The sequence below is a fragment of the Eurosta solidaginis genome, chromosome 1 (assembly GCF_040869045.1).
Source record: "Eurosta solidaginis isolate ZX-2024a chromosome 1, ASM4086904v1, whole genome shotgun sequence".
Taxonomy (NCBI): domain Eukaryota; kingdom Metazoa; phylum Arthropoda; class Insecta; order Diptera; family Tephritidae; genus Eurosta; species Eurosta solidaginis.
Genome location: NC_090319.1, coordinates 158,391,403 through 158,405,142, shown reverse-complemented (window position 1 = coordinate 158,405,142; position 13,740 = coordinate 158,391,403). Strand labels below are relative to the sequence as shown.

The window sequence follows — 13,740 nt, the reverse complement described above, 5'->3', positions numbered from 1 at the left end:
TTTATAATAAAAACATGTTTAATCTCACATTGAAAATTTAAATTTTAATTTAAAATCATATAGACAATAGTGTTTACAGTTTATGTGGAATTTCCTGAAACTAACTATTACTTCAACTTTAGGCCGCATCAAGTATACCTGAAGAAATGGATTATACTTATGAGGATAGTTGGATAAGCGCAGAAAAAGTAGCTGGAGGCACACGATCTATTAGCAATGAGATTACTATGGGTATTTGTATGGATCATGTTAAGCCTCGGGAAGTTCCCACCATATACAGTTCTACGATAACAGATCGACCTGGACTTATATCTGGAAAAGGTTTAGCACAGCAAAAACATTTGAAGACACTTTCGGGAAGAGAGAACAACGACCTTGCTAACATTATTTCATCTCCTAGAAGTAAGTAAAAGTCGATAACCATATCGGCAATACAATTGTTTTACAATTGTAGTTGTTTGCCGTCCTATTTGATTTGCATGATCATGGGTTCGAATACGATCTCAACAATAATTGTGTCATTATTATTTTTGTGATCATCATCATTAATTGGCGCTTAACAGCCTAAGAGATTTTGGCCGTTTCGTATCAAGTCACGTTAGCTATTACTATATCGTGATAACTGACACCAACTGAGAGCACCAACTCAGTCCTCCCCCTTCCTCTGCCTCCAAACTGCGGTATCGATTGAAATAATTTCTTGGCCGGGGCGTCTTCGCCCATTCGCGTAACATGACAGCCAGCGAAGCCATTGGGCTTTAATTCGTCGCAATATGTTCTCATCTGCGTAAAGCTCGTACAGCTTTTTATTACACCCCCTTCGATACTGGTCGTCGACATCACGGACAGGACCATAAATCTTCCGGAGAACTTTTCTCTCGAACACTCAAACAGCCATCTCATCCTCTCTCGACGCCGGATATGATTCCGAGACGTACATTAAGACAGGTATGATGATCGACTTGTAGAGGGCGATTTTTGTTCGTCGAGAGAGGTCTTTACTTTTCAATGTCCTACTCAATCCAAAGTAAAAGTTTTTGGTAAAAGTTATTCTCCTTTGATTTGTAAGCTGATATTGGTTTTGCTATTAATGCTGTTTTCCAAATAGGCTTAAGTGTTTAGTACAGTACGCTAAATAAAACCATATATGTGATATTAAGCAGGCTGACTCCGTGGTATCTGGCGCGTTTTGCGGGATCACCTTTCTTACACACTAATATTTTCAATGTGGAGGCAAACGCTCATCGCACCACTATTTGAATAGGGGTTGATGCAGGATCTTTGCCAACAGCTCGGGGGGAGTCCGTCATTGCCATTCTCACTTCGTCATAGTCGGGTGCCGGCACGTTTTTTCCGCCAACGGCGATTACTGTATTGGGTTCGTCTTCTCCCTCGCTAGCCAGCAATGGAAGAAGTGCTACCTCCACAAATTAAGCACAGGAATCTGCCACGCCCTTGAGTTCTTCCCCCATCCGCCGAATTTTTTGGTAGAATTTGTGGGCATTATTCCTATCAGCCATCATATAAAGCTCCTCGCATTCACGCCGTTCATTCCTCACGTCCTTTCCTTCTTCGCGTCGTGATATAGCTACAATATACCATGCACGTAATTAGCATGGCCCCACAGGCAGCGTATTTTTTTCCGAGTCAGCGCGACATTCCTTATCGTACTATTTGTTTTTGAGGGACCGCGGGAAAGCTGTGGTGTCAGCAGCGGTGGTACGTAATTAGTCACATCGTCAGGCCGTGAGCAACTTTTCGACGGAAAAGTTTCCTTGTCACTGCGCGCCCCTTCTTTGCTGCACGGAGGTGTGTATGTATCTTGTCTGCCACAAGGTAACTGTCCTAGTCGATATTTGAGCCTCGTAGAGTGCGTACATCACGAACACTGGAAATATGCCTGCCGTTAATCATGACGTGATCGATTTGGGTTCGTGTTCTTCAATCAGGAGGTATCCAAGGTATGCTGGAACCTGACCTGTAGTTTCGTCCTGTGAGTATCCCTTAGCCTTAGTGAGCATATTAGGGACTCGTAACATGCAAGCGACCGGCCAATTGCTTTTTAAGTGGTAATGAGTGTTTCATTATATTTACCCCAAGTGCTGCCGGCAAGGGATTTGAGGATTTTGTTACGGCTCTGGATTTTAGATACAATTACGGATGCATGCTCGCCAATTTGTATATCCTGATGGAACATTTTTCCTGTCCATGTTGGAAATAAGGTCGTCGAAGATTTGTGATCGGTGAAAATGTCAGCTTTCGCGGGGCGACGGTAACTAGAGAGACTATGAAGCTAGTCGTTTGCATAGCTTATCAATGGGTGGGCCGGGACCTGTAGTCATTATCGTGTAGCCAGAGGCGTAGGTTACAATGGCAACTCCTTCAGGTGGCGAAGGGAGCTTTGATATATAGAATTTAAATAATAGCGGGGAGAGGACACAAACCTGTGTTACCCCTTATTTTATTCTTCTGGGTTTAGATGTTACGTTGCTGAATTGCACCGATGCCTGCCGAGCAGACAGATAATTTGCAAATCCACCTTTTGAGACTGGGAGGAAGGGGGAGCTTTCCAAGCCTTGCAGTAATGGGCCGTAATTTACGGTATCAAAGGCGATTGATAATTCTATCGCTGCGGTTCAAATAGCTCACTCCCGGATGTTTTCATCCTTGTATGAAATGTGATTATTATATAGTATCTAATTATGTTTGAAATATTATGGAAACATTTTTCATAATCGTTTTAAACATGATTTCGAAAAATTATCTAATATGATTGGTGCTCGTGAATATATGTGAATATGATCAGTAAATTACTATGGGCAGTAATCAAATGTTACTCTAAAACGAGTAACATAAAATATTCCAATGTGTCAAATATGCTGCACGTTGAATATTAGGCGTTCAAGATTATGAGTCATGAATTATTGGGATTCAAGTTTCAAAGATTCCGCAACCCAATTGTCAACCTCACCTACGCGGGGGAATCCTGTTACAACTATGAATGTATATTACACATATTTAGCAGGCGAGGCTCTGGCGACCCCAATTCCCTCATGGAACTAGGGGGTGGGACCGGGATAGTATTCTGGGAGTGTCTTTGTCGTTAATACAAAAACAACAATCATGAATTATTATTCAAGAATAATCACATTTTGGGTACATTTTTATCGAGACGATACAATGGAAACTACTTTTAAGTTCGATCGTTTCAGTTCATCTGGATTTGAATAGTTTTTGATCAAAATTTTCAAAATATGCTGACTGAGAGGAAAGTAAATTTTGCGCACTAGTGCCATAGTTAGTTATATAGATCAATTTCTAGGCTTGCTTAACCCTCTTAATCAGAAATCTAACCACTCGTCCATCACAGCAATGATTTGTTGTCTGCTTTAATTTCGACTTTTTTTCAGTTTTTTGCAAACCCATTCCCACTGCCATTTCGCATACGATGCCAAGGTCTTAATAATGATTTTGTCATTATTGTTGTAATACCCTGACTATAGCAGACTCCTTCTCGTTGGTGTGAAGGTTTCGCTGAATTCCATAACGCCCGACTACGGGACTAACCCGTTCAGGGGGCCTTCAATTACCTCGTTGAGGTTTAATGATGCGGTGGGATGTCGGTGACCAAGCACTGACAACCTCGTAATCCAGGGAAAAGAACCAAAGTTGGAACGGGGACGAGACAGGGAGTTTAAGAGAACCCTCTCACGATACCGCGGTTCAGTGCAGCAATCGACACAACCAACCACAATCCGAGCGTTTGGCATGTGCTACGTGGGACGAATATAGAGATCTGTTGAGGATCTTTAAGCGTGAAATCAATAGGTCGAAAATGGTTTAGTGGAACAAACTCTGTGCTGACATTGAATAATCCAGCAAAGCGACGAGTCAGAGGAAAGTCCTATCTAAGGGAGATACAGTCCATGGACTGATAAAAGACACGCTTCTCATTGCTAGATGGTGTGGAAGAGTTCTGTATCAACATTGGTGACAAATACCAGAATTGAATGGGAGAAAAAATTGCAATGTTAAAATCGCAGGATCCAGATGAGATATTATGGATGGCAGGTGGAACGATTGTAGAATGGCTTAGAACAATCTTTGAGAGTTGCACAGAACTGAACTTCATATAAAAGAAGTACAGCACAAAATATCTCATAATTATAATAGATGGTAAATTGTCATGGAAAATCCATGTGGGAGAGAGGTCGAATATAGCCTCTGCGTACTGTATGTATGCAAGAGACTGCTACGATGCATAAGGGCCTGTCGCCCATTGGTTATTTACGGACCGTGCATCTATATTGGATTGCCGTTTATGATACTGTGACGAATTTTAGCATCACTAAGCTGTTAGTAAATAATCACGCAAAAAAAAAAACATGAAGCAGCCACTCTTATGTACATGTACACATTAAAGCTGGCAGCACTTATGTGGAAGGCGACGAAGAGCTATCTCACACACACAGATGTAGTCATCAGAATGTATATTACACATATTTAGCAGGCGAGGCTCTGGCGACCCCAAGTCCCTCATGGAACTAGGGGGTGGGACCGGGATAGTCCTCTGGGAGTGTCTTTGTCATTAATACAAAAACAACAATCATGAATTATTATTCAAGAATAACCACATTTTGGGTACATTTTTATCGAGACGATAAAATGGAAACTACTTTTAAGTTCGATCGTTTCAGTTCATCTGGATTTGAATAGTTTTTGATCAAAATTTTCAAAATATGTTGACTGAGAGGAAAGTAAATTTTGCGCACTAGTGCCATGGTTATATAGATCAATTTCTAGGGTTGCTTAACCCTCTTCATCAGAAATCTAACCACTCGTCCATCACAGCAATGATTTGTTGTCTGCTTTAATTTCGACTTTTATTCAGTTTTTTGCAAACCCATTCCCACTGCCATTTCGCATACGATGCCAAGCCTTAACAATGATTTTGTCATTATTGTTGTGATACCCTGACTATAGCAGACTCCTTCTCGTTGGTTTGAGGGTTCGCTGAATTCCATGACGCCCGACTACGGGACTAACCCGTTCAGGGGGCCTTCATTTACGCCGTTGGGGTTTAATGATGCGGTGGGATGTCGGTGACCAAGCACTGACAGCCTCGTAATCCAGGGCAAAGAACCAAAGTTGGAACGGGGACGAGGCAGGGAGTTTAAGAGAACCCTCTCACGATACCGCGGTTCAGTGCAGCAATCGACGCAACCAACCGCAATCCGAGCGCTTGGCATATGCTATGTGGGACGAATATAGAGATCTGTTAAGGATCTTTAAGCGTGAAATCAATAGGTCGAAAATTGTTTAGTGGAACAAACTCTGTGCTGACATTGAATAATCCAGCAAAGCGGCGAGTCAAAGAAAAGTCCTATCTAATGGAGATACAGTCCATGGACTGATAAAAAACACGCTTCTCATTGGTAGATGGTGTGGAAGAGTTATGTATCAACTCTCCAAATATGGAGCGATCAGTAACAGGATTGGTGACAAATACCAGAATTGAATGGGAGAAAAAAATTGCAATGGTAAAATCGCAGGATCCAGATGAGATATTCTGGATGGCAGGTGGAACGATTGTAGAATGGCTTAGAACAATCTTTGAGAGTTGCACAGAACTGAACTTCATATAAAAGAAGTACAGCACAAAATATCTCATAATTATAATAGATGGTAAATTGTCATGGAAAATCCATGTGGGAGAGAGGTCGAATACAGCCTCTGCGTACTGTATGTATGCAAGAGACTGCTACGATGCATAAGGGCCTGTCGCCCATTGGTTATTTACGAACCGTACATCTATATTGGATTGCCGTTTATGATACTGTGGCGAATTTTAGCATCACTAAGCCGTTAGTAAATAATCACCCAAAAAAACATGAAGTAGTCACTCTTATGTACGTGTACACATTAAAGCTGGCAACACTTATGTGGAAGGCAACGAAGAGCAATCTCACACACACAGATGTAGTCATCAGCCGAAGTAGTTACTCACACATAAACACGGATATGGCTATAAACTACAAATATGCATATACTTATATAGCTAGTAACCAAGCATGAGGTATAACTGTTCTAGAAGGTCTAGACGTTTGGAGAAATATGCAGACGAGGCAACAGAGAGTATAAAAGCAGTGCAAGCTGAGGAATGACTAATCGGTTTTGATTTAAACACGCTATTGGTTGTGAAGTATAATTGTGAAGTACTACTCCCAGAGTAATCTAAATAAAGACCAGTTTGCAATACTGAATATTGGAGTGATTTATTCAATAGTTTAGCGATTCGAACGTAGCAGAAGGTTTCAAATAAGCGGAATTCCACAAGATTCGTTACAATTGGTGTCAGAAGAGGGATTGTTGAATAAATTCCGAATATTTTGAATACAACTTGAATTAAAGATCCAGCAGCTCAAAATGGAGTTGGAAGCTCGCGGATTGAATACAACTCGTAACAAATCCGAGCTACAATCACGACTACGGGAATCTGAAGGAATCGACGTTGTTGAACACAATTTTCCTGATGTGGAAGTCGGCGATTAAAATGGATAAGAAGATAGAGACTCCAAATCCATTGGCAAGTGTAGACACTAATGCGATACTAGCAGTACTGAAGCAGATTTCTTCGCAAATGTCATCTCAACTAGAAGAACAGAAAACGTATATGTCATCACAGCTGGATGAACAGGAGAACCGTATAACATCCAAGATTGAAGCAAAAAAGGCACGAATATCCGAAATGTCGACACTAATTTCAGCATAGATATCATCGCAGATCTCTGCACAACTGGAAGAGCAACCAGGACGTATTTCTTCCTAGTCGGAGGCGCAGGATACAAAAATTTTACAACTCGAAGACAAAATCGATGCGCAGATTGAAACATTGAGACGTCGTATACAGGAGTTGCAACTAAATCGCCCAGCAGTTTCAGTGAGTAATCCAAAGGTAAAAACACCATCCTTTGACGGTTCTGTTCCTTTCCATGTCTTTAAGCTATAATTTGAGAAGAACGCAACAGTGAACAACTAGAATGCTGAATTGCTGCACTATTCGTAGCATTGAAAGGGCCAGCTGCCGAAATCTTACAGACTATTCCAGAGTACGAACGGAACAGTTACGAAGCATTGATGGTCGCTGTCGAGAGACGTTACGGAAGCCAGCATAGGAAACAGATATTCCAAATTGAGTTGCAAAACCGCTACCAAAAAGCAAATGAGACATTGCAGGAGTTTGCTTCAGATATTGAAAGATTGGCTCATCTTGCAAATACGGACGCACCCGTTGAATACACCGAGAGGGTAAAAATCCAGAGCTTCATAAATGGCATACGAGATGTGGAAACGAAACGAGCTAGGTTAGGGTTAGGTTGCAAGGGCTGAGCTGAACACTATGGTAACAGCTCACTACTTAGGCCACCAATGGGCCCATTGTAATACCCTGTACGGTCTCAAAAGAGGAACCCTACCCTGCCTAAAGCGGGTCAAACCACCTCGTGGAAATTATAAATTTTGCCAGAGCCTTTACTTCATAGCAAGAGACCTCAGCTAGGTCATGTAGAAAAGGTTTACCGAGGATAGCCATCCTACGCCTACTAAGCGCTGGACAGTGACAGAGAAGGTGCTGGACGCTCTCTTCCTCCTCTGTACATCTGCAGCTGCGCCAAAAGTCGAAGGTCGCTACCCCCATTCTAGCACCGTACGTGCCTATTAAGCAATTCCCTGTTAGAACCCTTATCAGGGACGATAGAGCTGATTTGTTTAGAGTCAGAAGTGCTTCTGTGCGCCCCTTGTCATATGAGGGCCAGGTTTGCCTGGATGTCTCACACGAAGATATGACTGACCCTAGTCCATTTGCGATTCTTAAAGTGCTTGTTCTCACACGAAGCCTGTGTTTTTAAAAAAAATAAAAACTTGGCTTCTTGAGTTTGATACCCACCAGATAGAAATTTTGATGCACTACGTTGTATAATATAGTCTTTAATTTTATATATGCATTGTATAGTTTTGAATTTTCTTTTTGCTGTTTTCTTATGAGGAATTCTGTAAACTTAGCTTTTGTATTCTTTCTTCAAATTGTTTCATGACTTAATTTAGTCAATTTATTTTTGAAATATCTTATTCTCATTTTAAATAAATTTTTTTTATATATATCTTGTATTCTTTTTTTTGTTCACCCCACTACTACTATTTATACAATGGAATTTGTTAAAACATGATGTGACATACAACACTATTTTTATTATATAAAATAAAGATGTCACTAACTATTCTCTAAGTAATGATATTGTAGACATGTAAAATTAAGCTATCGAATATGTACATACGCTTATGAGAATAATGAAATAAATAATAATAATAATAAATAAATAAGTGGCCATGGGTATGCCTACCGAATCATTTCCCGGAAGGATATGGTCGGTGGTGCCCCTTCTGGCCAGCTCGTCTGCTCTGCAATTGCCTTCGATATCACTGTGCCCAGGTACCCATATAAGGCTGATACTGAAGTGCTGAGCCATCTCGTTAAGAGATCTGCTTAGAACCATCCGTGAATATGTTGATGGCACCCGGTACCGTATGTTGTCTGGTATTCCAGTCCTGTCGCGATGGTATATATATACTGTAATTTTTAACGAAGACGTTATTTGGCGTGCAGTAGTCAGTGCGCGCCGGTATTGGGACTAGGGCGCTCGTGCCCAGGATTGTCGCGTGTCCACCAGATCCGTTTGACCAGAGACCTGTTTCCCTTACGCGTAGAGCGGCGATAACCGCTATTTCCTTCGCCACCAGGTCAAGAGGTGGAAGGTATAGCATTGTGTTAAGTGCTTCAGATGGAGTGGAGCCGAGAGCCCCGGTGATGCAGAGTTCCGAACTCCGTTGCACCTTTTGAAGCGTCTTAAGATATGTAGTTTTAGCTAGTGCATGCCACCAGACCAAGGCACCATAAAGAAGAATCGGGCGCACAATGGCTGTATAAATCCAGTATGTCACCTTGGGGGAGAATCCCCAGGAGGTGCCAATTGCCCTCTTGCAGGTGAACAGCGCTGCTACTGCCTTTTTGCATCGCTCCACTATATGGTCATTCCACAATAGCTTCCTATCCAGAATTATACCCAAATACTTGACTCGATCGCCAAACCCTAAAACCGTACCCCCAACTCTTGGCGGTGTTAGATTTGGCACCTTATACCTCCTCGTGAAGCGGACAAGCTCGGTTTTGTCCGGGTTCACTTCCAAGCCTGTGGCTGTGGCCCAGTGAGAGATTTTGGATAGTGCCCCTTCCATTAGGTTGCAAAGAGTTTGAGAAATTTCCCCCGCATGGTGACGCAGATGTCATCTGCATACGCGATCACTTGGTGACCTTCCGATTCCATGAGGCGGAGTAGTTGGTTGACGGTAACCACCCAAAGTAGCGGAGAGAGAACACCTCCCTGCGGAGTCCCTCTGCCGACCGGTCTGCGGATCACACATCCACCTAGCTCAGTTTTAATCTGCCTACGCGTAAGCAGATTGTATATAAACTCCACCAGGCACGCGTCCACCCCCAGATCGGTCAGCGCCGAGGTGATGGACTCAGGGAGAACGTTGTTGAAAGCACCCGCTATATCTAGGAATGCCACCAATGTGTATTCCTTGAGGTCTAGCGACCTGTCGATAGCGGATACCAGTGAGTGCAAGGCCGTGTCAGTTGACCTGCCCTTAGTATAGGCATGCTGTGCTTGCGAAAGAAGCGACGGCTCAATCCTCCTCCTGATGTGATCCTCTAGAAGTCTTTCAAGTGCTTTAAGCAGAAAAGAAGATAGGCTTATAGGCCTATAATCATTTGGTTTAGAGTGGGAGGGTTTCCCTGCCTTGGGAATAAATACCACGTTGACTTCCCTCCACGATACTAGTACGTAATTTAGCCTAAGACAACCTATAAATATCCCTTTAATCCAGGGCCTTATAAGTTCGGCAGTATACTGGAGCTGAGCCGGAAAGATTCCATCCGGCCCGGCGATTTGTAGGGCTTGAAGGTCTGTAACGCCCAATCTATCCTTTTATCGTCTGTGATTTCGCTTATCAGCTGATCATTAGGTGACCCTCCGCTGACAAAACTTGAAGACACGCCCGTTCCTGCTGGGAAGTGCGTCTCCATTAGCAGGTTTATGGTTTCAGCGCTGGAATCCGTCCAGTGCCCATCCGGCTTTTGCACGTAACTTAGCTGAGTTGGAGATTTTGATAGCACCTTCCTTAACCGGGAGGCCGCGGATGCGGATTCAATCCTGGCGCAGAAATCCCTCCAGGAGGATCGCTTTCCATTCCGGATTGCTTTTTTATATATATTTATCTTCGCTTTATAAGCAGCCCATGAGGATTCATGTCCATCATGCTTTGCTTTATTGAAGGCCGCCCTACATGTCTTTCTAAGTTTATCAAGATCAGCCGACCACCATGGTGGTTTGTGTGTTTCCAAAACCTTTTTAGCCGGGCTAGCCCTATCTAAAGCATTCCTACAATTTTGACTGAAATTGTTTACAAACAAGTCCAGCTCCTCCTCGCTTTCTGGGACTCGTACCTCCTCAGATAGCTTTTTACCTACAATCTTCTTGTAGTAGCCCCAGTTAGTTCTTCTAATGTTTTGTATATACTTAGGACTTGCGTGCGCCTGCGATATAGAAAAACTTATATATCTATGGTCAGAAAAGGAGTGCTCCTTTAGAACCCTCCAAGAAACGATAAGGTCACTGAAAGAGTCTGCGACCAGTGTTATGTCAAGGACCTCTTTGCGGTTCCTCGTAATGAAAGTGGGATCATTTCCCCTATTACATATACTCAGGTTAGTGCCTAACAGATAGTTGAATAGAGACTCACCTCGGTCATTTGTATCTCTGCTGCCCCACTGGGCGTGATGTGCATTGGCGTCGCCTCCGAGCAACATAAAATCGTTTCGTGGATATGCCGCTCTCACGAACTCCTTGAAATTATCCGGTGGTAATGAGCCTTGGTGATCGGCGAGTTTAAAGCTCCTCCCTAGCCCCTCGACGCTGACTGCTGTCAAATCCCCATCGCTATAGTTGGGTAGAAGAAAAACATTAAGAGTAGACTTAGCCAATATACATGTGCGAGGCTTACCCTTTTCCTGAGCGCTATAAAGCTTATACGCTGGTGTCCGCAGGCCACAGATCCTATTGCCAGTGATCCATGGCTCCTGGACTAGAACGATGTCTACCACACCTGAAGACAGGTGCAGTAGGAGTGCAGCTGATGCTGCTTTGCAGTGATGCAGGTTTATTTGGAGGACCCGGATCACTGCTTGTTTGTGCTCTCCCCCGTGAGCGTCGCGTCGGAATCGCCATCCTCCAGAAGCTGACCCTCAGAGTATAACCCTCTGAGAGCCAAGCTTCCGCTCGAACTTGCCGAAGCATAGCCCCCAGCTTCTTCGCCCTCGTCTACCTCCATCTCGTCTTCACTGGGGGGGAGTTCAGCCACCTCCGCACGAGATGCAAGGTTTACCAAGGCTTCGACATCAGCCTTATAAACCTTAAGGCTTATATTTTTGAAGCCGTAGCTTACCCTGAAATCCTGCCTTTTCAACGCTTCGACGCTTGCGCTGTCGAGCAGCAGGACTATCTGCATCGTGGCCCGTTCAGTCTTCTCAACGTTAACCACCTTCCAGTTTTGGGTCGGTAGACCCGGGTTGTACTCCTGGAGAAGTTCCAGGATATCAGCGGGGTCCGTTGGCGTCACTGGAACCCAGGCTCGCGCCCTTGGTCGTGAGGGGATATCACACGCCTCCACTACCTTGATGCGCGCGCCCGGATACACCTCCCCTATCAGCGAAACGGCGGCTGTATAAAGCTTCGCCGACCTGGCGTCGTCACACGCAATTAGTTTTATATTGCCCTGGAACCACCCCGCATCGGTATAAGAAGGCGGCGGACCAGGGTTATCTTTCTTGACCTTAACGGCCACAGTAGCGAGCGCTGCCTCGATCCACTTCCGCTGCTGTTTCGGGATCCTGCCATCTTCGCTGCTCTCATCCATCACACCAATGATCTGCCGATCCTTGGCTATTTCGGCGAAAGACCGAGTCCAGCCTCCCTGCACCTTGGCCCTTTTCGGCGCCGTAGGGTTGGCTTCATCTATGGACCGCTGGCGCTTCGAGGCTTCATCGCTCTCGACCCAGTCCGATCTGAACTCCGGCAACATTTGCTTCGCCCAAACAAGATCACGCTGAGCCTTTGCCCAGTCCTCCGCAGAAACTTCCCCCTCCCTAAGCGGTGAGGAGGCATTCCTACGCAGGATCCGGGCAGCCCAGCTCTTGTCCTGATGACTGGGCTGGAGCCGGCCCCCCCACACCCCTGAAGCCCCCAGCATCCAAACCGCCAGACGCTTGACGCTGAGTGGCAGCCGTGCTGGTGGCTACGGGATGGGCGGCAGCCGCCCCAAGGGCCTCCCGGTCGGTGGCCCCTCCCCGAGAGGTACCGGCCTTTGGAGTACCCTGACTGGATTTTACCTCAGCCCTTTCCTGCCTAGGTTTGTCCTTGGCCCTATAGCTGACCCCTCCCCTCGCCCTGAGGCCCCCAGCAGTTGAACCACCAGACGCTTGTCGCTGGGTGGAGGGCTTGCTGGTGGGGCCCAAGGGAGGGGCCGTAGTGGCACTGATGACCTCCCGGTCAGTACCCCCTCCATGAGAGGTACTGGCCATCGGACTGCTCGAACCGGATAAACTCTCAGCCCTTTTCTGCCTATCTGCCGCCGCAGCAGCGAACCTGTGAGGAGTTCTCTCAGGTAATTTTAGGCCCGGCTGAGCCGTAGCCTTAGCGGAGCAAGCTCCTAACGACTTCTTCTTTGGAGAGTCGCCCTCCTTATAATTTTTTAGAATTTTATCCTCCATACTTTATACCCACGAGTAGCGGAGAAGGGGAAAGTTCCACCCGGACAGAGATCCGCGATGTCCGGGTAAGGCTTAATAGCATCGAAGGTCGCCCGGTATTCGATGCACTCCGTTAACGACTGGGCTATTTATGGGCCCCCAGACAGGCTGATCCTCGGCACGGGTCGTATAACACCTTGATCCAACCCATTTAAGGAGAGGGGGAGAGAAAAAGGAAGAAGAAGGGAAAAAAGGGTTTGAGGAGTGGGAAGAGAGGTCGCCGCTCGAATTAGCCGCCGAAGCGTTACCAGGTGCCACCACGAGGAGGCTCCGCCCCTACATGAGGGATGGAGGGTGTAAAAACACCTACGAGTCGACGGTTTGGGGTGACGCCGGTGAGTGCAGGACGCAAAACACCCCCATGAAAGGCACCCACGAGCTACATATGCGATAACATTTGCTGAAACGGTATCACATGCACTGACTCAGGAAACAGCATCATTTTTGAGTAAGCCATTGTACAAAGCCCATCGTGTGGAAGCAGAAAGGCCAGATTGGGTAGACACAATTTTGGAAGCACTGAAGGGATCACAACAGAAAAATGCTGGAGTTATGAAATGTTTCAAGTGCCTCAACCCAGGTCACATTGCACGTCATTGCAGCACCGGTCCGAATAGTTCCAACAATATGGGAGGCCGTAAACGCAGGCCTGAAGGAGATGAGCAAATCTCGAAGTCCACTCAGTCGTAAAACTAAAGCGAGTCAGCAGCAGCATGTGAAGTCGCAATTGGGAACGTCACGGTAGTACGCAATTTTATAGTGGCAGAGATTATTGATGAAATCATAATTGGAGTGGACTTCTTAATCGACCAAGG

At 45.2% G+C, this 13,740-nt stretch overlaps 1 protein-coding gene across 4 annotated transcripts in view; it reads left to right on the top strand.

Moving 5' to 3' along the window:
* LOC137236902 (uncharacterized) overlaps positions 1 to 13,740 on the top strand; it is an 844,598-nt gene that overhangs the window by 397,125 nt on the left and 433,733 nt on the right. For 3 of the 4 annotated variants that reach the window (XM_067759990.1, XM_067759991.1, XM_067759992.1), the window contains exon 4: positions 123 to 402. The exons of the other annotated variant lie outside the window; for it this stretch is intronic. In XM_067759990.1, coding sequence (XP_067616091.1) covers positions 123 to 402 — 280 coding nt within the window. The remainder of the gene's footprint in view (positions 1 to 122; positions 403 to 13,740) is intronic. 4 annotated transcript variants of the gene reach the window in all.